We start from the raw sequence: 24776 nt of genomic DNA on the forward strand, positions 1-24776 counted from the left end.
TCTCAAAGTGGGGTCCAGGGATCTTGAGAGGGTTCCAGGGTATCCCCAGCAAAATGAGTTAATTTAACATCCAATTCAATTAAACCACTTTTAACCTGTTTATATTTTACAGCTATTCTAAAATAGAGAAAAATCACAAACATTTTTGAAAATTTGGAACAATCTTGAAAAAACTTTAAGAACACAAAAAATATGTCCCTGGCACAACATCTTTTGAAATGGGGGTCTGCAGCTGATTACAGTTCAATGTGGGGTCATTAACATGACAATGTCTCAGAGCCACTGCTGGCCTACAGTCTAGACCACATACGGTCTACAATATTTGTTCAAGAAAATTGCATTTGTCTCTTATACTAATGCCAGTTGAGGGTAATAAATATATGCTAAGATGAAATATGATTACTTTATTGTCAATTTATATGGAAATGTGTTTTCAGAATCAGGATAATATACATTTCACATGAAATAAAAAATGTTATAAAGGATAATAACATTACAAAACTATAACATGTCCATCCAAATATTACAACATTAATCTTCCACAAATCTACTAGCCTTATAGTAAATGGGCCTGATTGTTCAAGATTCAGTAGTCATCATGCGCTTACAGTATAGTAGTATAAAAAAGTACAAATGGAAAGATCCTATCACAGCTATATTCAAAGGGCCTTTCTTGCCTTTAACCACTTACATGTATATTAAACTCTACTTTGTTGACCGGAGCCGCCCAAAGGGTCTAAACTAGGCCCAATTTGGCAAAAATAGCCGCCCTAATCTACAAACTCACGTTTTGCAAAGCTTGCAGATCTGCTATTGTCAGATGGATGTTTGTCTGTTTTTGCAGAATGTTGGCCTATTGTGACATGCTCAGAACAGGAACTAGCCAGTGGTTCTAGTGTTTAAGGCACGTTTTTGCCAGGTGCTGGAAAAGCGCCTGGACTACATGTTCACCTACATGTTCACCACTTTTTCATGATTGGCTACCTCTAGGCTGCCTCTAAGCCAATGTGAGACCTACCCATGAAACCCATACTCTGAAATCCGCAATGTGAAGCCGTGGGCTGAGGCAGAGGTTGCGGCACACAAACTGATTCAACTGTAGATGTTCAGAAACAAGAGCTTTCTGCACCTGTCCTGGCAGTTATGACTGAGTCATTCTTGTTATTTTGGTCATTGCAGGAGCGTTCATGATCCCCTTCCTGATCCTGCTGGTCCTAGAGGGCATCCCACTGCTCCACCTGGAGTTTGCCATCGGCCAGCGCATGAGGAAGGGCGCTGTGGGAGTATGGAGCTCAATTAACCCATACCTGGCTGGTGTGGGTATGTATAGTATAGACCAAACCTCATTACATTTCATGAGTTCTATTATTTTTCTTTTCCCCGGTTTTTACGGTTGGTGGTTTTGGTGGAAACATTTTAATTGTTTAAATTCATTTGCAGTTATCATAATGCTGTCCGTGATGTAAAAGCAGGTGTAAAGTAACTTAGTACATTTACTCAAGTATTACTTACTACTGTAAGTACAATTTTGAGGTATTTGTACTTTACTGGAGTATTTCCAATTTTCTGTACTTCTACTACATCTCAGAGGCAAATATTGTACTTTTACTCCATTATTTTAAAACTTTATTTTTTTTTACTTAATTTGCTTTTTTTAAACTTTTTTCCACCACTGTGTACAAGGTATCGCATCCATGATCGTGTCCTTCCTGGTGGGCGTGTACTACAACACCATCATGGGCTGGATCATCTGGTATCTGTTCAACTCCTTCCAGGACCCGCTGCCTTGGAGTCAATGCCCTCTCAATGTCAACAAGACAGGTATAGGCCTACGGCCCTGAGAGATAACAGGTGCATGGAGGATAACACACATCTCTAAGTTCGAAAGAAAGAAAGAAAGAAAGAAAGAAAGAAAGAAAGAAAGAAAGAAAGAAAGAAAGAGCTGGTCTCTTAATGAAAATCTATCGTGTTTGTTGCTGTTTTTATCAGACAATATTTTTGAGTGGTGCAACCACTCTACCTATGTGTTCACTTATGTGGCCATGAGCACCAGTATGACTATGAGTACCAGTAGGGGCGCTGTTGTGCCAGAAACAGAGAGAGAGAGAGATAGTATTAGTGCTGCACTGTTGCCTGCTAATTAGAGAGAGAGAGAGAGAGAGGAGAGGAGGGGGGGGGGAGAGGGGGGAGTTGCACCACTCAGTTCACACGGGTGTGATTTTTAAGGAATGTCTGCTTTATTACATTATTGCGAACGCAATGAGCACTAACTATGAGACCCGGCAGATCATGTCTGTGTGTGTGTCTGTCTGTCTGTCCCGCTGTGACACCACCCACCCGCCACCAGAGGGCGCAGCTGTAGCACACACACACACACACACACACACACACACACACACACACACACACACACACACACACACACACACACACACACACACACACACACACACACACACACACACACACACACACACAAACAACCACCCACACACACACACACACACACACACACAGTAGAAAACTTAGACACAGTAGAAAAAAATTACTAACTAAAAAGAAAAAAAAAGTACGTAATTTATTCTAATTGTTGTTATTGCAATTGACGAGCTGCGTTCGCTTCCCGCGTTTTCGCGTCTTACTTGTACGCTATGAAGCCTAATTTGTACACTATAGTTTGCAATGAAGTATAATAATAGGCTTGAGATGTGCTAAAAGAAGATTCTACAGGTTATGATCTGTGATATTGTGACTGAGTTTGTGCCAGTGTGTGTGTGTGGCATGCATATGAATGCCACCGCCACTGCACATAGAAAAGCACCCTTCGGGAGTTTGGCCCTTAAGAAGTAGTGAGAATAGCAGATCTACAAGATCGCAGCGCAGCTCAAAAGGCTTGTATATCTGCTATATTTACTAGTTTGGGGAAACGTCAAATCTTTGAGCTGACTACGTTTGGGAGTCACTGCTGTACAGATGGAGCACAGCTACTGTACAAGTCTTGACATTGTGTGTCTGACTCTGACAGGTGTGGTAGCAGAATGTGCCCAGAGCAGCACCGTAGACTACTTCTGGTACAGAGAGACTCTGAACACCTCGACAGCCATCGATGAATCCGGAGGTCTGCAGTGGTGGATGGTGATGGTTCTGGTGGCTGCCTGGACTCTGCTCTACGTCTGCTGTATCAGAGGGATCGAAACCTCAGGAAAGGTCCGAGAGGGAGTCAAATTCCACTCTATTATCTAATAATCTGATAGGCTGGCAGCTTGCCTATCTCACTCTGCCTGTGTGTGTGTGTGTGTGTGTGTGTGTGTGTGTGTGTGTGTGTGTGTGTGTGTGTGTGTGTGTGTGTGTGTGTGTGTGCACGTGTGTGCACGTGTGTGAGTGCGTGCATGCGTGCGTGCATGCGTGCATGTGAGAGAGAGAGTGCACGTGTGTGTAAGAAGTCCTCTGATCTTTAGTTTGGTAAAAGTTGCAATACCACAATGTAATACCATACCAGGTTGTGGAACACAGGCTTAACCTGTAATACACACAATAATTTGTTTTGTATTATATGCAATGTAAATAGTAACTAATGCTGTCAAATAATTGTAGTGGGTGCAGTGTGCCTCTGAGATGCAGCACATGGAAATACTCAAGTAAAGCAATAGTTTCTCAAAATTGTACAGTATACTTGAGGAAATGTACTTAGTTACTTTCCACCACTGCCAGAGCATGCGATTTGATTCTCTCTCTCTCTCTCTCTCTCTCTCTCTCTCTCTCTCTCTCTCTCTCTCTCTCTCTCTCTAGGCTGTATACATCACGTCCACTCTTCCATATGTGGTGCTCACCATCTTCCTCATAAGAGGTCTGACTCTCAAAGGCTCTTGGGCAGGTGTCCAGTTCCTCTTCACTCCAGATGTAAGAATGTTAGCCAGCCAATCAAATAACTATTGATTAACCCCTTTAAAAGACTCATTATGTCTTCTCTAGGTCGTCCTCAGACGAGCCATCCATCGTCGCCTCCAGTCATCCCGGTTCTCCATACATCCGGCCAGCTCGCTCCTGCATCTTTCTTGAGTACATCCACATACAGTATGTTAGTATGGGACGTCCTCGTGACCGGTGCCCATGTGTTGGTTCCCACAGCACCAGTTTGCTGGCTGGGAGCTCTTGGTGTCTTTGGCAGTGTCCTGCGAGTCTCATTCTCCTGGCTGCTATTTTGTCACTCACCCTGAATATTCTGTCATACAGATTCTCGTTGGTAACATGTGTACTCTTGCTAATGTTGAGCACTACACATAACATTCTGGTGTAGCACCCTTCTAGAGCCTTCTGCAGAGTTGGCTTCAGGGTCCAGCATTCGCCATATAGGAGAACAGATTCTGCCATCGCGTAGATTCGTAGAAGAAACGGAGTTTGATTTGTCGGGGGAGGTTGGAGTTCCATACACTGGCCACGCCATTCAGGGCCCTCCATGCTAGTGCCTTCCTCACTTTTAGATCTTGCTCTGTTGAGTTGACCCATGAGCCCAAGTACTTGAAGTCATTGACTTCCTTCAGAGCAGTGCCTCCTGTTGTTGTGAGAGGTGGATGTTCCGTTTGGATTTTATAGGTTTTCTTGGCATTCAGCCGAAGGCCAACCTTGGCACACACAGACTCCACTCTGCTCAAGAGCTCCTGTGCTTGCTCCATGTGGTTGGAGAGCAGGCTGATGTCATTCGCGTAGTCTAGGTCTGTCAGGACTACTGCAGGGTGTCTTCTTGACCCCCTTGGCGTAAGAGTGAGGCCAAGATCCTTGTGTCTCTCTGCACACTTCTATTGAAACGTAAAGAAAAGTAAAAAAGAGCTAATTGTGAAAGTATAATGCTGTTATGAGATAAGTTTCAAGAAGAGAAGGCATGTGTTAAAACTACTACTTAAATATCTGTGAGTCTAACTCTGCATCAGTTGTCTTCTATGTGTGTTAATTGTCCTTTCTCTGTTAGGTAAATGAGTTGATGAACCCTAAAACATGGTTGGATGCAGGTGCCCAGGTGTTTTATTCCTTCTCGTTGGCCTTTGGAGGCCTCATCTCCTTCTCTAGCTACAACTCTGTTCAGTAAGTACCATCAATGTAGATCGGGTCTATGCCCTTAGTAATCTTATCAAGAGTGATTAAAAAAATAAAATAAAAGAGTGATTAAAAAAAAACTCATGAGAGCTCTACCCAGCAAGCCAAATGACGTCATGATGACGTTATGATGACGTCCTCCAGTGACTCCGGTGACGTTCAGGACTGCAGATGTGAGGACTAGGCCAGATCACAGCCCATATGGGGATGATCTTTACGTCCTTTCACCAGTTAAAATAATATAGCTTATTCTGGGTTAGAGCTGACTAGTTATGATTCATCCAGGGACGTCTGTCTAACCCTAACCCAGAATTTATGTTTGTTGAAATCAGGTGATAGAGATGACACTAATTCGTCCAGGTCCTGACTGTGCTTGCTGGATATAGTCGTTTCTCGCACTTTCTCACTCCCATTGCGTGAAACGGTCAACGAGTTGGGGCAGGGTTTGTCCATGCGACACCCATTTGATGTGAAGTGACTCATGTTGCTTCTGGGGACTGCGGAAGGCCCGTGGGCCGCTGCTTTGCCTAATGGCACATCATGTACACAAATATTCACGTGCACAAGCACTCGCTCGCTCGCACACACACACACACACACACACACACACACACACACACAATTCAATTCAATTCAATTCAATTCAATTCAATTCAAAGGGCTTTATTGGCATGAGAAAACATACGTTTACATTGCCAAAGCAGAACGAACAGTACAACAATACAGCAATACAATCAAAACAAAAATTATGTACTTTGTCAGATTCTTCAATAGATCAACTTCTATGTTCAAGATCACTCGATGCAGGTATAGTGCAGGCATATACACAATGATTAGTCTTTACGGTGGTTGTGTTCCATTTGATATCCTTCTCCTATCACAGCAACTCACAAATCTTGCTGCTGTGTTTGCACATTGTTGTACTTCGCCCAGCAGATATGGGAGTTTTTTGTCATTGGTCATGTTTTCAAAATCTCCGTGTGTGGTTGTAATCTGTGGGAAGTATGTGTCTCTGATGTCTTGGTACAATGGACAGATGGTTAGGAAGTGTAGCTCGGTTTCCACTTCATTTAGTGTGCAGTGGGTGCATAGTCTGTCTTCTCTCGGGATACAGGTCTGCCTATGACGGCCTTTCTCGATCGCGAGACTGTGCTCACTGAGTCTGTACCTAGTTAAGATTTTTCTTTGTTTTGGGTCGGTCACAGTGCTCAGGTATTCTGCCACTGTGTATTCTCTGTTTAGGGCCAGATAGCATTCTAGTTTACTCTGCTTTTGTGTTGCCACTTTCCAGTGTGTCAGATAGTTTTCCTTTTGCTGTTTTATAATTTGGTTTAGTCCAATGGGTTTTCTATCTCGTGGCTCTGTTTGTGTTTGTGCCCGGAGTTCCAGGGCCAGCTGGCTGAGGGGGCATCTCTCTAGAGTTTCACTGTGTGTGAGTGCCTTGTTATGGAGTGCATCTAGGTCACTTTCTTTTAGGTGGTTGTAGAACTTAAGTGCTCTCTTTTTTATTTTGATTATGAGTGGGTATCGTCCTAATTCTGCCCTGCATGCATTATTTGGTGTTTTTCGCTGGGTACGGAGAATGGATTTGCAGAATTCTGTGTGTAGGGTCTCGGTTTGGTGTTTATCCCATTTTTCAAGGTCATGGTTTGCTAATGGTCCCCAGATCTCGCAACCATAGAGGGAAATTGGTTCTATCACAGAGTCCAGTATTTTAAGCCATGTTTTAATTGGGATGTCTATTTTGATGTTTCTTTTGATGGCATAGAATGCCCTTCTTGCCTTGTCTCTCAGGTCCTTTACAGCTTGGTTGTAGTTCCCTGTGCTGCTGATGTTTAGGCCAAGGTAGGTATAGTTTTTAGTTTGTTCTAGTGGGATTGTATTTAGGAAAAATTGGTGGTTTTGGCGGCTGGGCCTTTTTTGAAATATCATGATTTTAGTCTTGGTTAGGTTCACTGTCAGGGCCCATGTCTGGGAGAATTTGTCTAGGAGATCGAGTTGCTGCTGTAGTCCTTCCTTGGTTGGGGACAGCAGCAGCAGGTCATCTGCGTAAAGTAAGCATTTGATTTCTGTGTTTGCCAAGAGGATGCCTGGAGCTGTAGACACACACACACCCTCACACACACACACACACACACACACACACACACACACACACACACACACACACACACACACACACACACACGCACACAGACACACACACACACACACACACACACACACACACACACACACACACACACACACACACACACATACACATACAGTACACATACACGCATGCGCACACATGGACGCTAGCATCCATGAACAACTCTCTGCTAACTAATGTATGAATCAGGATCTTTGGATTATTGATTCCTCTCATGGTCACTGTTTTCCAGCAACAACTGTGAGCAGGATGCGGTTATCATCTCCATCATCAACGGCTGCACTTCTGTGTACTCTGCAACTGTCATCTATTCCATCATTGGCTTTAGGGCCACAGAGAAATTTGACGACTGCATGGATCTGTGAGTCTTAGTATTTTCATTAGGAGGCAAGCTGTCCTTGAGTCTGTGTGGGACGTTGCGTGTGAGACCTTGCCCAAGCATGATGGCAAATGTCATTGACAATACGTTAAATTATAGACTAGTCCACAATATGGAAGTCACGACGTTGTTAGACGCCGCCTTGTTTTCAGTTGGCGTTTCTGGCGGTATCTGTGAAATTGAGTTAATGTTATACAGTACCTTTTCTTTTTCAATGCACTATTGAAACTATTGATGAACACAGGTCCACTTGTCCCTTTTGTTGAAGTGCGTCGTATATTTGCTATAGAGGACCACATTTTCTCCCACACAGAACACAGGCAACAGAATATAGACCAAATACGAGATTTAGAATTCAAACAAGCACCATACATTTTGGTGCCATTAATGGTTCTTCTATGGATACACACAAACATAACACACTAAAGTACAATAGTGTGTGAGTGCCAGTAAAATATCATCATCAACATTTAAGCCCATCATCACTACAGAGACTTGATCACAAATGTAGCTGATGCCACGAGATTTATCTTTAAATCAGTGACTGATCTGAATTCCATGTATTTTTTTTCCACAGCAACATTTTAAAGTTGACGAATGCTTTCAATTATGCCGAAAACAACATCACAGTGGACAACTACAGTGATACGTTGACCTACCGCAATCAGACAGATCCAGGCATCATTGAAGGGCTGGATCTAAGAGAGTGTAGTCTGAAGTTTTTCCTCAGTCAGGTCTGTCATATAAAACAATAACAAGAAAATTGTTTTATGGTTTACATCTGTTCAAATGTAGGCTATTAACTATTTAAATCCTCAACATCTTATTCACTATCTGCTCGGAACAGGTGTAGGGGTTTTGACAGAAACAAAAGTCATATATGTGTTTATGGAGATTTTCCAGTAATAGTAGTGATTATTTGTTTGCTTTGATACTATGTGACAGGAACATTTCATTGCAGAAACTCTGAAGTAATAAGTATACAAATCACAATACTGTTTTTGCATCTATTCTGTCTCTATTTTGTCTTCGGCCAGGGTGTGGAAGGGACAGGTCTGGCATTCATTGTATTCACAGAAGCTATCATAAAGATGCCTGTCTCTCCTATCTGGGCCGTCCTCTTCTTCGTCATGCTCTTCTGTCTGGGGCTGTCCACCATGTTTGGCAATATTGAGGGATGCGTGGTCCCCTTACAAGACCTAAACATTTTACCTAAAAGATGGCCCAAAGAGATTTGTACCGGTAATTTACTTGAAGCCTTAACATGAATCATTGACTTTACATCATTGACAGCTTTTGATGAGTAAAACTACTGCTAACCCAGAGAAAATATGATTTCATCTCAGGTGTCACATGTGCAGTCTCCTTCGTTCTTGCCCTCATATTTGCCCAGCGATCTGGAAACTACTGGTTAGCTCTGTTCGATGGATTTGCCGGGTCTATACCTCTCCTGGTCATCGCTTTCTGTGAGATGTTTTCAGTCATCTATATCTACGGTGTGGACAGGTGAGCCAACATCCACCGGTGCAATCTTTAGTGCCGGTGCTTCAATCAAACAATAAAAGTACTCGGATGTTTTAGACAGTTCTAAGCTATCGGTGGTGTGCTGCGTTCAGCTAATGCTTCTTCCTCAACTAGGTTTAACGAGGACATAGAGTTTATGATTGGCCACAAGCCCAACATCTTCTGGCAGGTGACGTGGAGGTTCATCAGTCCAGTCATTATGGCAGTGATCTTAATTTTCTACCTCGTAACCCAAGTCAGCGAGCCTCTCAACTACCTGGTCTGGGACCCAGATGCGGTAAGTGGTGCTGGATCTGATTTATTACTAGGCTATTTATTAGTAAAAGTAGCAATACCACAAAGTAGAAATACTCTGTTACAGATAAAGTGGAGTAGAAGTATAAAGGTTTTTTTTTAAATCAATGAAAATACTCGAGTAAAGTAAAGGTTCCTCTGAATCGTACTTATGTACAGTATTAATTGTACAGTTAATTTGGTAATTTGGTGGTAAGTATTCACAATAGTACATGTAAATTATATATAATTTACAGGTATTCAGTAAAGTGAGTGTAAGAAAATTCATTCATTCATTTATTTTATTGTTGAAATGTTAATGGTCTTACTGAAATGTACTTTTAATACTGATATCCCCCTTCATTCCGTCCACAGCCGGAGTTCCCCGCCCTGGTAGACCGTCCATTTCCTCCCTGGATCTATGTTATTATTTTCATCTTGGCTGGAATCCCCAGTCTGTCAATTCCAGGATACGCTATCTTCAAGTTGATAAGCAACAAATGCTGCAATAAGGAGAGCAGGGAAGACACCATCAGCACCGTTTCTGCCAAAATACAAATGAGTGAAAAACTTAAAGTGTAAATATTGGATACTAGTGAAACCTATAGTTAATATAATCTAAATAAAAAGTTTCTGATACCGTACTTGATTTACTTTTCCGCACCGAAATTGCTGATCTTTAAAAAGCTCACGTCGCATAGCTTGTAGATCTGCTATTTTCGTCACGGGACACCGTCGCACTACGGCATGAGAGTGTACTGTAATGTCAAAATAGATCCCATTTGGGACCATTATTCTCAGGGTTAAATTAACAGTGAGGATTTGTCAGTGTACTGTTTAAACGAACGTTTGTTCTAAACATGAGCGCACAAGTTCTTGGTGTTATTGCTACTGTCTTTGTATTGCCATGGTTATGTTCTGGACTTTAAAACCATGTGGACATTGGCCTGTGAGTGAAGTCATAGTCAGTAAATGTCAACTTGACTCTTTATTATCATCAATGTTGGTTTTTATTTATCATTAATTCAAATATAGATTTAGGGTGAAGTCACGCCGAACTATACTTCTGCCTTATGGTGCGGATTCTGCCAATGCTTTTCAATGGGTTGGTTGTGACTGCGCCCTTACACAATACAACCTGACCTCTAGGAATGTAATGCTTCCTGTGTGATAGCCTTTCACTTTTCAAGGACAATTGTACATCACAAAATGACATGGTTTATTTAACGCGCATGTACAACATAAAAGAAATGTAGCAATTTAATCTCTGTTTCATAAAATGTATGAAAGTAAGGCTCTGGGAGTTGTTTTACAACAGAATATTATATTCCTATGAAAACGGGTTTAAACCCAACTTTAAGAGTGGGGCATTTGTTTTTGTTGAAAGAACTGTTTAGTTTGTTTGTAGTCCTGTGTGTGTGTGTGTGTGTGTGTGTGTGTGTGTGTGTGTGTGTGTGTGTGTGTGTGTGTGTGTGTGTGTGTGTGTGTGTGTGTGTGTGTGTGTGTGTGTGTGTGTGTGTGTGCGCGTGCGTGCGTGCGTGCGTGCGTGTGTGCGTGCGTGCGTGTGTAAAGTTTGTAGATGTTTGTCATATAGGAATACTGTGTTGCATACTGTATATATCCTGTACAGTTCTATAGTGCCAAACAAATTGCTGTTGCACTTAATAAGCAAGCACTGATGTCTTAATGATTGTTATGTGAATGTCTCTCACAAGTTTAAAATGAAAATAATAAAAAGATATGTTCAGAAATGATTGGCTAAATTTAAACACTTCTTGAGATTAGTACATATTTTTCATCCATTAGTCTATGAAGAGCATCCGCCTGTCCCTGGCCCAATGTGGCCCATGGCTCTGAATGTAACACAACCTTAATTACTTAGTGTATAGCCCTACTTTTTCCTGTCAATAATGGCTGCCGTGAAAAATATCTAATGCTGCATCTGCAGAACTAGTCATTGTTACTTTCTGGAAATACAGTAATATTACTCTATAGTCTATACTGTATGCTGCAGCTGTATTAGTAATTTGCATGACCACAGCCAGAAAAATACATCTTTCAAAACCAAAATATGTTGTCCAGATAATCTAGTGATTGATCACTGAAAAGTAAATGTTCATTAGGTAGGTTGATCATGAAAAAAAGCTCATATACTGTATGTTCCCATTCTATAATCTTCATGGAATAACATTGCCAAAACCAAAAGTAATGAAGAGCTTTATCTACAGTATAGCTATAGTTTGTCCTCTATAATGGACACAGCTGGTAGATGCATGCATGCTTATTGTGTCGAGCAACATGGTACAAAGTACAAACCAGAGCAGATGGAACTATGCTGTCAAGTGTCATCATGAGGGTCTTTCTGTTGAGTGTGTGGGGGGATGGATGGCTGATTTACCGAATGAGTCACTCCACTAATGCCATTCTTTCCTGTTTGTGTAAAGTTGCTCATATGAGCTCAAAAAGCTATTAAAAACTATTCTATAAAAGTAGCACCAATCACTTTTTCACAATCATTAAGTATGCTATATTAATTATTATCAAGTGTGTATCTGTTACACACTGGACTTAGAACCTGTAAAGAGCTGCTGAATGGCCAGTGAAGTACGGAAATAGGGGGTTAAGGTGCAAAGATATAACTTCTACTGTATGGGCCTGAATTGCTAACGCACAGAAGCTAACTTTGCATACAGTAACTCTAATCTAGTCCTTCAGTCGTGCAGTAAAAGTGTGAGAGAGACTCTGTTTCAGACACTGCACTACACAGTATAGGCTACATACCACAGTATCAACTGCATTGTCTCACTGACTGAGGTGGAACACTGCACAATGAGACTGGCGTTTCCAAATCCGGGTCTAGATGACCGAATCCCCTCTCACCAGGAGCTGGAGGAGCTGGAAAAGGGAGAAACCGACAGGCTCAAATGGGACAACAAAGCACAGTACATCCTCACCTGCGTGGGCTTCTGCGTAGGGCTGGGCAACGTGTGGCGCTTCCCTTACCTGTGCCAATCCCATGGAGGAGGTAAGATGGCATGGGGGAGGAGGGGTGGGGGTGGGGTCTGTTAAGCTGACAAAGCACTGTCAGTGTCATAAAAAAATCATTTAAATTGTGTAAGTTACTAGCAATGTAAATAATAATTCAGTCTTTACCGTTTTCATCACATGCAAAGCTAAAGCATCTTACAATGCCTCCAATGGTTATAAAAAACAAATTATATATTTCCTTCTAAACACTCAATCATCCAAATCCAATGACAGATGTTGTAAACCTTTTTTAACAATCAACTTTTAAGTCAACACAATCTAGAAGACATATTACTCTATTGTGCCAGGGGCAGGAGGATGAGTGACTTATTCAATGACACACAGGACTGTCCTACAGCTGGTATTAATGATTCATAGAGAGTTGAGGAACAGAGACCCTATGGGCTAACCATGTTGCATCTGAAAGCTGCATGGACAAACATTTCCTTTCCCTTTTATTTTTTTGTTCATTTTACATTTCAATATACTGTACTAGACTAATTTAAAGTTATAATAGGCTAAATGGGTGCTGAGGATTGGAGTGTACACGGCTTGATGAGGTCAGCATATGGAATGTCAGAACAGGTCAGCTCCATTTATGGAGATCTAAGGGTGGCAGCGGGGGCAGTGTCTTCAGTATAACTTTGGGGCAGGCCCGTCTAGAGTAAAAAAGGACAGGTATCAGTCAAAAGGGCGACATCGAAGAGGAAGGATGGACGGGGAAGAATCAACATATGGAATGTCAGAACAGGTCAGCTCCACATATGGAGATCTAAGAGGTTTGAGGTCAGATGTAGAGCTGCTGGCCAATACTGATGACATCAGGGATCTCCATATATGGCATTCCCATATGGGCTTAAAATTTCCATCCCTGATGATGTCACGTGGTGTCATGAGGCATGACCATTATGGTCATGAGGCATGACCATTATGGTCATGTGGTGACGGCCTGACTAACGGGAATTGCACGTTTTCATAGTAAATGCGATTTGCGGTCGCAATCACAAGGGAGATATCGAAGAGGAAGGACAGGTGGGGAGGGATCAACACTCGTGCTTTCTAAGGTGTGATTTGGGGCCCTAAGGGTGAATACAAAATGAATATCAACATCCTAATGCTGTCCAATAATTAGGTATAGGGAAGGGGGTAAAATTATGTCAAGCAGTTTGCTGTCAAAATATGACTCCCCAGTCAAAAAACACTTTGTGTTTGAAATAGACACTTGTGCTTTCAAAGGTGTGATTTGGGGCCCTAAGGATAAATACAAAATGAAAATCAACGACCTTGCCCTAAAGGTAGGGTGAAAAGATGTCCCTCTTTGCGTGGGACAGCCCCTCATTTCTATAGGTGTCCCCCAAATTGTGCCCCTGTCCCACATTGTGACTGGCAGGCACCATTGTCCAAATGCCCTAATAGTTAGTCCGCTAATAGTTGGCTTTCTGTTGTAAACAAGATGTGAGACTCCAAAGGGGTTTAATAACAAAATTATAGGCAATATTAGGCCTATGGTCGAATTGACATCAAGGCATTTAATAGCAACTTAAGTAATACGTTTCTAATCCCGACCCATCCCACTTGTCCCACACAAGCAACACTTCTATCCCTCAAATGAATAGTTTGGTATATAAGATCTAAGAGTGGCAGCGGGGGCAGTGTCTTGAGTGTACAGGCCAGGGTTTGATGAGGGCCCAGTTAGGGCCCGGTCTTAATTTTCGTGCCTGATGAGAACTCTAGTGTGGCAGCGGGGGAAGTGTCTTGAGTGTACAGGGTTTGATGAGGACCGGGCCTTAATTTTCGGGCCTGTTGAGAACTCTAGTTTTCGCTGGCTGCCAGGCGTGGCTTCACTAATAACTTTGTGGCAGGCCCGTCTAGAGTTATCAGTCAAAAGGGAGGTTCTTTCCACACGCTACGTCCGGCCGGGGAAACTCCCCCCTGTCAGGTGAAAAGAAGCAGCTTGGACTCCTCATACATAGAAGGAAGCATGAGGTTTGTCCGATGCCCCCCCACCCCCAGGTTGGCAGAGGAATTGTAGCGCCCAGGATTACATTAGATAATTGACACTGGGTGAATAAATGGGTTGCAAAATCGCGGGATAAAAACAGAAAAAGGGAGACATCGAAGAGGAAGGATGGATAAGGAAGGATCAACATATGGAATGTCAAAACAGGTCAGCTTCATATATGGAGATCTAAGGGTTTGAGGTCAGATGTAGAGTTGCTGGCCAATATTGATTCCATCAGGGATCTCCATATATGGGCATGATGATGGGATCTCCATCCCTGATGATGTAATGTAATGTAGTGTGTGTGTGTGTGTGTGTGTGTGTGTGTGTGTGTGTGTGTGTGTGTGTGTGTGTGTGTGTGTGTGTGCGTGCGTGCGTGCGTGCGTGCGTGCGTGCGTGCGTGCGTGCGTGCGTGCGTGCGTGCATGTGTGTGCTTCATAGTAAGTAGCATGCACTAGGGGCCCCATTGCATCTATACAGTAACTACATTATACTACTGGTTCAGGATATGTGGCCATATTTATTCATTTATATTGTGTGTCTGTTTTGCACCGCTGTGAACAGACATGCATTGCAGACACACACATGCACACGCACGCATGCACGCACACACACACGCACACACACACACACACACACACACACACACACACACACACACACACACACACACACACACACACACACACACACACCTTGCAACATAATTATTACTCTCCAAGTATAGCAGATTCCAGATGAACAGATTTCAGCTAAGAAAAGACACTTTAACTGTGCAGGCCTACTAAAATTGTAGGATAATCCAGGATGTCTCCACCTTTCAGGAGCTTTTATCATTCCCTACCTAATCCTGTTGGTTCTGGAGGGAACACCTCTCCTACTGTTAGAGTTTGCCATTGGACAGCGCCTCAGAAAGGGCAGTGTGGGAGTGTGGCGGGCCATCCATCCTTGCTTGACTGGCGTTGGTAAGTATAGCTAAACGTCAATCATATAATGCATTAATCATAAGAGCAAAGTAATGGCCTTACGACTTGCAACAACAATACAAAGACTTTGTAACTTGTACTTAATACTGTAAATCAGGCATTAGGATATGATTTTACAGTCAAAGGTGCACCCATCACTCAGGTATAGCCTCGATGATGGTATCCTTCCTGGTTGCCCTGTACTACAACACCATCATCGCCTGGACCATCTGGTATCTTTTCAACTCTTTTCAGGGCTCCCTTCCTTGGTCCCAGTGTCCATTCAATGACAACGGCACAGGTAATTGAATATACAGTACATATATACCTTTTCTTAACAAAGATGGATATAGAGATGCTGTCTACTTTGTCCACTGCAGCCAGACAGTATTTTGTCACCACCTACAGGCCTTTTGCCAGAGTGTGAGCAGAGCTCCCCGACAGATTACTTTTGGTACAGAGTGACTTTGAACAGTTCAGCGTCTATATCAGATTCCGGAGGCTTGCAGTGGTGGATAGTACTGTGTCTCATGTGCGCCTGGATGGTCCTCTATGTCTGTTGCATCAGAGGGATCAGCACAACAGGCAAGGTCAGTTAAGGTCTCAGTCATCTACATGAATGTCAAGTTGATATGTACACATATAACTGTGATATTTCTTCCCCCCTAATGACTTCAGGCCGTTTACATCACATCCACTCTGCCTTATGTCGTACTGACCATCTTCCTGATCCGAGGGCTAACTCTAAAAGGCGCCTTTAGTGGAATCACATTTCTCTTCACCCCAGATGTAGGTGGTTTGATTGTCACTCCAAAAAGCTATTGAAAGTATTGTCTGCCATACATCTTCAATCTCCGATTTCCAAGTCAATGCAGACTCAGAGCAACGTTTTGTATGCTTTCAGATAGATGAACTGATTAATCCAGCGACTTGGCTGGACGCAGGTGCGCAGGTTTTCTATTCGTTCGGTTTGGCATGGGGTGGCCTCATCTCCTTCTCCAGCTACAATCCTATTCAGTAAGAGATGTGCATCTTTGTACTGTTTTACAACCATAGCGGTTTTGAAGTCTGAAGGATTAAAAATATATGATAGCCACACTTTATCATCATACCTAAAATGTATGTTGTTTGCCATGTTCTTCTATGGTTACTTATATTCTTACTATAGCAATAACTGCAAGCAAGATGCCTTGATCCTGTCTGTGGTCACCGGATGCACCTCTATCTATGCCGCCACGGTCATCTACTCTGTCATTGGATTTAGAGCCACAGAGAATTATGATGCCTGTGTGGAAGGGTGAGTTTAGAACAAAATCACATACAGCTTCCCACTGTTACGACATGTGCAGCCCCCCCGAGGCTGGCAGAGGAAGCGTGGCGCCCAGGATTACATTAGATAATTAGATAATTAGACACTGGGTGAAGAAATGGGTTGTAAAATCGTGGGATAAAAATTATAGAATTAGACAATGACATTTTTTGGTGTAATTTCAATCTCTCCAGGAACATAATAGCGCTGTTAAATGGATTTGATCTTGCTGAGGGCAGCATCACTTCAGACAATTACGAGACTGTTTTGAACCAACTGAACAGCTCTGATCCAGAAGTTGTTCACAGACTGAACATTAAAACCTGTGACTTGCAGAAGCTACTCAGTGAGGTAACCACTGTTATACTACATTATTACAACCGTGTAATTCTTCTTTTAAGAACCTACCTTTATTGCAAATTACCATAATCTAAGGTACTTGAAATATAAAGACAATTCCTATGTACAGTAAGTACGGAAAAACTAGGCTCCCGCTATCCATCACATTAAAGGTATCCTGTCAGTGCCGGGAATCAAACCAGCAACCTTTGAGTCACTGGTCAACCAGCCATACGTATGTTCAAGGACAACCTGCAATGCCATAATTCATATTTTCTTATCCGATTTGTAACCATGAACTGTGTTTCTCCAGGGTGTGGAGGGAACAGGTCTGGCATTCATTGTATTCACAGAGGCCATCACCAAGATGCCCATCTCGCCTCTCTGGTCCGTTCTGTTTTTCATCATGCTCTTCTGTCTGGGTCTGTCCAGCCTGTTTGGTAACATCGAGGGAGTCGTGGTTCCCTTACTGGACCTAAACATATTTCCCCGAAAGTGGCCCAGAGAAGTTTTAACTGGTGAGTGCTTTGAGCTCAGCCCATGCAGTATCTAAGATCAACTATCCATAAAGAAGAATTGATCAATTATCAGCCTTATTATATCTGCAGAATTGTGCTATGAAATGTAAATCTGTGTGTATATGCATTTATGTGTGTGTGTATGTGGAAACAAATTAAAGCACTGCACAAAGTCAAAAGTCCTACTAAAAGCGTAGTAAACCTGACCAAATTAATGGTCTCTGCCGTGACGCGCTGTGTTGAAGGAGGGGCGGAACAATTTACACTAGGGGAGGAAGTATGCCGGAGGTGTGGACAGCACGTCACACTGCCACTCAAGTGATTACTGGCCAATCACAGCGCATCTTTTCCGGGACTTATCAGACTCGAACATGCGCTCTGTGACTCATGCTTGCGCGGTGCTTCACAAGGAATCTTGGGAATGTTTTGCCCTCCCTTGAGCACATACGCTCCAGAGCCGGAAAGGGCGTCTATTATGTCTGTGGCTAACTTGCTGGCTGCAATACTATCCCATTGGCTGAGAGGTCGGCAAGCCAATCAGAAATATGGGGGACTACGGCAGCCAATGATAAAGCGTTATTCATAATCTGATTTATCGGTGGTGAGGTGACCACTGCAACTACAACATGACACTGAGCCGCGGTGAAGAGCAAACCACCGCTCTCCCCAGCCCTTCTCTCTGTTTTTACTCACCACCGCTCCATGTTATTACAGCTCCGGTGGTCACCTCACCACCGGAGCGGTGGTCACCTCACCACCGAAAATCCATACTATGAATAGGCCTTAAATTGCCACTACCAACCCGATAGAAAACAGCCCAGCCTGCCTCCAGCAGCTGGTAAAAATACACTGGAGTCAAATTGTTGTGCGTGTGTTTGTTTGTTAGGTCTAACATGCCTTGTGGCTTTCATCATTGCCCTCCTGTTTGCTCAGCAGTCAGGGAATTACTGGCTTGCTCTCTTCGACAAATTTGCTGGCTCCATCCCCCTTCTGATCATCGCCTTCTTTGAGATGATAGCGGTTGTCTACATCTATGGCATAGACAGGTTAGTGGCACAGGTTAGTGGCGGGGGGTGGGGGAGTTGCACCACTCAGTTCATACGGGTGTGTTTTTTTAAATTAACTGCATGGCAATTTATTGACATGTTGTGTTTTACATGTAGGTCTTCAATAGCAATAGGATACTACTTACTACTAGTAATAATAATAATAATAATAATAATTGTAATAATAATAATAATAATAATAATAATAATAATAATAATAATAATAATAATAATAATAATAATAATAATAATAATAATAATAATGAATAAATATATATTGGTTCTCAGATTCAATAACGACATGGTGTTCATGATTGGACAAAAGCCTGGTATCTACTGGCAGGCCACATGGAGAGTCATCAGTCCTCTCATAATCCTTGTCATCTTCCTGTTCTACCTGGTAACCGAATTTCAAGAGGAGCTCACCTACCTGGTCTGGGACCCCAACTCTGTAAGCGAATGATTTTACATAAGTTTCCATATCCTGTTTTTGTGTTTTTCCTCCTTTCCTTTTCAACCTTCTTGTCAGCTGCTTTGTTTTGCTCTTATAATTCTCTTCATGTTGCCACCCGACGATGTTAAGGCTCATACATAGTCTGGATTTTCGGTGGTGAGGTGACCACCGAACTACAACATGACGTCACGAGCCGCGGTGAAGAGCAAACCACCGCCACCGCTCCAGCCCTACTCTCTGTTTTTACTCACCACCGCTCAACGTTATTTCAGCTCCGGTGGTCAGCTCACCACCGGAGCGGTGGTCACCTTACCACCGAAAATCCAGACTATGAATAGGCCTTTATTCCTCTACAATTCAATATCTTATCACATACCAGTTGCACTTGGTGAGGGGAATGATACAAGAACAGTATCGTGTGAGTGAGGCCTAAGGCCTCACTCACACCTTTCGATCTAGCATACAACATTGATGCATGCTAGATGTAAGCAAGATGTAAGTGTAAGTGCCCAATGCATTTCCAATGGAAGTCACATGGTTTGATATAACATTTTGGACTACAAGCTGTTGTATGGCTTTCGGCTGTGTTTCGACTGCCCCCCTCCCCCTCATACAACACAAATGTTGTGTCAAACCATGTGACTCCCATTGGAAATGCATTGGGGCAAGATGTATCACACACTTTGTATACAACAAGCATACATCAGTCTGTTGCGAAGGTGTGAGTGAGGCCTTTGGATGATAAGTCATATCAGCTGTACGGGGGGCGATTACTGTTACCGGCGGTGTGATATGATAGAATTCCCAGTTTAGCAGACAAGACTATGATATTTGGAGTAGTATTCAAAAATTTAAAGTAAAAGTACTGCATAATTGCAGGCCCTTCCACCATGTAGCTACTGTATAATTAATCACAATATTTGTAATTTTGTATACAATGTGATTTCATTTACAGCGATGTTTTGCATTCATACAATTTCTTTATTGTTGAAATGATATTGGTCTTCATAATTATTATTAATGTTATTACTGTAATTTACTTTTAATTCTGATATTCCCCACAGCCGGAGTTCCCCGCCCTGGCAGAGCGTCAATTTCCTGCCTGGATATATGTTATTATTTTCATCTTGGCTGGATTCCCCAGTCTGTCAATCCCAGCATACGCCATCTTCAAATTGATAAGCAACAAATGCTGCAATAAGGAGAGCAGGGAAGACACCATCAGCACTATTTCTGCCAAAATACCAATGAAATGAGTACAACAAAGTGTAGATAGGCCTATATATTTTTACATTTTCAATTCCGTACTTTTACTTGTAACGAAGTACTTTTAAATTGCAGTATTGGTACTTTTATTTAAGTAAAACAATTGAGTACTTTTTCCACCACGTCATCCTGAAGAGCAAGCAGACCAGCACCTGGTGATCATGTTGTAATGTACACCTTCAGGGTTGTCCATACATACTGTATTTCAGTGGTTCCCAAAATGGGGTCTGGGGACCCCCAGGGGTACTTGAGGGAGTTCCAGGGGGGACCCAGCTAAATGATCATTTGGATCCAAATGGAACCAAATGATCCCTAGCGGGTCCATTTGGTGTTATGGTGTTCTGTTCCCGTTATGTTCACCTAGTGTTTTCAGTATAATAAATACTTTAATTTGACGTTCTCTGCTCCTGCCTGTCTGTTCAGCATACTTGTCTTGAGTCGCACCGTGACACTGGCTCTCTTAAACCTGCGCGACCGCAGTCCACGACGTGACAGTACTACCAGAGATAGAAATGCCATTAAATCGGGGATCCGTGGCATAATGCGTGTGAAACTGGGGGATCCATGAAATGAATATCTTTCGGAATCACTGCTAGAGCCGTAAAAATTCTCCCTTATCCACTTTTCAAATGTGGGGTCCGTGGCCTAATGAATGTTGATTTGGGGGTCCTTGACACGAAAAAGTTTGGGAACCACTGCTGTATTTAGTCATAATGAGGCCGACATCACCATAGTTTCCTATGTCCCTGATGCAGCCATCTGTGTGATACACATGCAGACAACTTTAATTCTTTATGGTGTGTATTTAGTTGTGCTTGAAATGTACTGTAATTATGCAAGATGTTAATAAATACTTTAATGAATTAAACAAAGCCCTTTATTCCATTTTATAAAATGCCAGTGTTAACTTAACTAAAACACAAATGGTGGAACAACACAACTGGTGGAACAGGGCAGCAAAGGCAGCTAGTCCTCAGTCCGACTACTCCATTTTCGGGTTCTAAAAAAGACAAAAACAAAATAATTAAAATGTTTTCCTGGGACATCTGAGAGTTAGGATTTTGTCAATTTTACATGAATACATTGTTCGAAATTAATAGGAGTGAATAACAACTTCAGTCCAGAGCTCTACCAGGTAGAGCTACCAGAGCTCTACCTGCCATGATGCGCTGACAACAGCCGCACAATACTGATGCATCACATTTTTTACAGCGCGAGTGCTTGGTGAATTAACATTAGTCCTGGATGTTCTATCTATGGCTTCCACGGCTGTATTGAAGTCAGCCCCCAATATGATTTTAAATTTGTTCATTTCATTAAAGGGTAAGGCCACTTTTTTTGAGGTTTGGGTTGTGTAGTTACTACAATAATGTGGACAAGAAATAAAAAAATACTGCTCCAGTGATTAGAAATTGATAATTCATTGACTTACATTGTAGCTAAAACAGCTCTCAAAGTCACTCTTTTAGTACGTAAACAAACACAAACAAAGTTGATTCAGACAATATAGAGCATCACCAAAACTCAAGTGGTTTATTTTTTCATAAAAATGTTAGATTCCTGTTGATTTTACTATTTGAAGATCTGGATCCGGATCCACGGATCCAGTCCGGGTTTTCTTCCCAATAAAATGGACAAATCCACAGGAAGATAACATTGGGTGCATACACTGAAATAAATGCAATTTTTTGTCCATTAATAACAGTTTTCACATAAGCAATTATTCCCTCTTGGTCCTTTCCCTTTTTAATAATGCTAATCTTAATGTTTGACCGAAATAGAACAATCACTCCTTTTGTTCTATTCTGGGCCGCAGAAAAAGCTGCTACCTTAAAATCTGCATTGTTTAATTTACAGATATCATATTATATTTGTTTCCTGTAATAGTGCAACATCTACAGCTTTTTCCTTAAAAATGTCCAGGCAGCCACGACGTTTTTTTGCATCATTGATGCCTTGAATATTCCATGAAAAAACATTTAATCTAACCATAATTCATGCTTATGGTATAGGTTTACCTATAGTATTTAATCAGGAAATGTTCAAAATTAATAAAAACATGTCTATAGTCATAGAAATATAAATGGAGCAAATAACAAAATTTAAGAAAGGAAAATTGCAAATCGAAAAACCAACCTAGACTAATTGAATCCCAAATCCATTTGCTGTTCAACCTGCCCTCCCAACCCTCCCTCCCTCCCAACTACGACAGGCGTAATTCCTGTGATCTGATTCAGCCATTTTGCAGCATTGGAAAGTTTATCTCCTTGGCCAACACCAACATGGATGTGGAGGCATATCTATATTCACATATAACCTAACTTAATTAGTACATGTACGAAAGGGTAGTACATGTTTCGACAATGCATAGGCTGCAGGCATCTGTCAATAATGCATTGCATTGTACCCAAATGCAATACCTTTGCATGTCTGCACCGATTGAGTCGAAACAACACGGGAGCCGTCAGCTGCTGCAAGCGGAATGACCGTTAGTGCGGTAGCTTAGGGCCATGTTTTATAAGTGCCAATATCTCAGCTTCCAAGCCACTTAGAAGGTCAAGTTGGTGTCAAAATATATGTTTTTATGTTTTGTATATGTTTTAAGTTCCAACTGTCTCTAAATTACTTAGAATTCACTACAATGTGTTCTTCAAACATTATTGATGACTTAATGGCTGTTGGTTAGTAGGCCTATATACCACCAGCTGTTTTTCTTTTTGTAACCAGGTAGACCTGTTACTATGGCAACATCAGCCAGGTGCTCCTTGTTTCAAATTAAGGGTGGGGTTTATTGGCAGACAGGTTTAAAAGGGCTGTGCTGCTTTTATTCAGGGGATCCCCTAGCTTGCTGTAAGGTTGGCGTATCTGAGGAGGACAAGAGTTTGAAGGCATGGTTTTTCCTAAATGTATCAGCATACTGGCTGCCTGGGGAATTAGTATGTAGAAATGCCCTTATTTCATGCTGCTGTGCTCATCCTCCGGTACGCCAGCCAAGTGTATGGTACAGTATAGTATATGTCTTGGTTGTTTATATGATGTTGACTTTTAATATGAGTATTTTAAAAGAATAACTGTGTACAAAACGAAAAGAGAATAAAATGCCTTGTTTGAAATCCCAATATGTCTTATTCCCATGCTCAACCTTGGTCACACGAACCTGTGCTTTCTATTGTTAATAGCGGAGGGGTGGGGCTAAGGGTCCGGTTCGGCCTCTATCCTTTTATTACTCTACTGTATAGTGCATTGCAGTGCTGACTGAGTGGGAAACAAGTTGGACCAATGGTTTGCGGCAGAGTGTAATGCCCATACATCATCAACATGACGTCAGGGATCCCCTTACCTCCACATTTAGTCACTTGGTTGTTAGTTGGTACCGCACTGCATGGTACATTTCCCCAATATTACATATAAAACTTAAATTGAGGGAGCAGAATTTGCAACTGAGGGTGCATGCCAGGCCACCTCTGGCACCCCATCGCCACACCTGGAACCCTGCATGGCACCGGGTGACCAGGTCTGAGGTTTTTTTTTTTCTCATTCAATTTTTATTAGTTTTCTGAACAAGAACATAGCATAGTCATTTTACAGTGTACAAGATTGAACTCAAAACCTTCACTCTCACACGCATACTCGTGTGCACGCACGCACGCACGCACATACACACACACACACACACACACACACACACACACACACAGAAACCCCTCCCTCCCCGTCCCCATCCTATTCACAGAATAATCAACCCACAACACATCAATTACAATCACCGAGTCAGTAAGTCTTTCAGGTCTGATATTAGGTCTGTCCACATTGAAATTGTGCCCTCTTGGGCCTGATTAATCCTTGCCGATGACAGTTCCAGGTAAGCAATGTCCAGAAAGCTTCGCAGCCAATGTGTTTTTGAGACATCATGTGGGGGATTCCAGCGTTGGGCTATGATCTTTTTGGCTGCCGTAAGCCCAGCCAACCAGACCTTGCATGTCTTTGCCGTAAGAGGTAACATAGAATCATCGTTTAACAGGTGTACAAATGGATCCATCGGAAATTGCACCCCCAATAGATCTGTCAATGTCCTTGTAACTCTTCCCCAAAACTCGTAGATCCCCGGACATATGACACGATTCGTTTAGGGGCATTTTGAAAAGAATGGGATGGTCTTTTAATTCTGCTCCCCAGGGAACCCCATAGGCTCTACAAGCAGATCTGATTCTGAAATAAAAGAACAGAGAATGCCTATCAATCCCGTACCTTCTAACTATGTCCTGGAAGTCCATAATATTATTTGCTCCATTAATATCTTGAAGGGTCCTAATGCCCTTCTCCTCCCAACTCCTATTAGTGAATGGCCTTCCCCCAGATAGCATATAGTTGTTGTTCCACAATGGAGAAGATTTACACCACTTAGTTCCAAACCCTATGTATTTCTCT

General features: G+C 42.2%; 1 protein-coding gene across 1 annotated transcript in view; it reads left to right on the forward strand.

Annotated features, from left to right (window-relative positions):
- The window catches only part of LOC310867086 (uncharacterized protein), a gene marked incomplete at both ends in the record, with an annotated part of 32396 nt that overhangs the window by 422 nt on the left and 7198 nt on the right, over positions 1 to 24776 (forward strand). The window contains 22 exons of the mRNA XM_083776881.1: positions 1180 to 1320; positions 1684 to 1821; positions 3026 to 3207; positions 3790 to 3900; positions 4967 to 5079; positions 7479 to 7607; positions 8203 to 8359; positions 8663 to 8867; positions 8972 to 9131; positions 9264 to 9426; positions 9798 to 10000; positions 12209 to 12447; positions 15276 to 15416; positions 15580 to 15717; positions 15825 to 16006; positions 16095 to 16205; positions 16321 to 16433; positions 16585 to 16713; positions 16920 to 17076; positions 17378 to 17582; positions 18469 to 18628; positions 18917 to 19079. Coding sequence (XP_083633007.1) covers positions 1180 to 1320; positions 1684 to 1821; positions 3026 to 3207; positions 3790 to 3900; positions 4967 to 5079; positions 7479 to 7607; positions 8203 to 8359; positions 8663 to 8867; positions 8972 to 9131; positions 9264 to 9426; positions 9798 to 10000; positions 12209 to 12447; positions 15276 to 15416; positions 15580 to 15717; positions 15825 to 16006; positions 16095 to 16205; positions 16321 to 16433; positions 16585 to 16713; positions 16920 to 17076; positions 17378 to 17582; positions 18469 to 18628; positions 18917 to 19079 — 3440 coding nt within the window. The remainder of the gene's footprint in view (positions 1 to 1179; positions 1321 to 1683; positions 1822 to 3025; positions 3208 to 3789; positions 3901 to 4966; positions 5080 to 7478; positions 7608 to 8202; positions 8360 to 8662; positions 8868 to 8971; positions 9132 to 9263; positions 9427 to 9797; positions 10001 to 12208; positions 12448 to 15275; positions 15417 to 15579; positions 15718 to 15824; positions 16007 to 16094; positions 16206 to 16320; positions 16434 to 16584; positions 16714 to 16919; positions 17077 to 17377; positions 17583 to 18468; positions 18629 to 18916; positions 19080 to 24776) is intronic.

This window comes from Protomyctophum parallelum, assembly GCF_964188405.1.
Source record: "Protomyctophum parallelum genome assembly, chromosome: 1".
In the NCBI taxonomy this organism is placed as follows: Eukaryota; Metazoa; Chordata; class Actinopteri; order Myctophiformes; family Myctophidae; genus Protomyctophum; species Protomyctophum parallelum.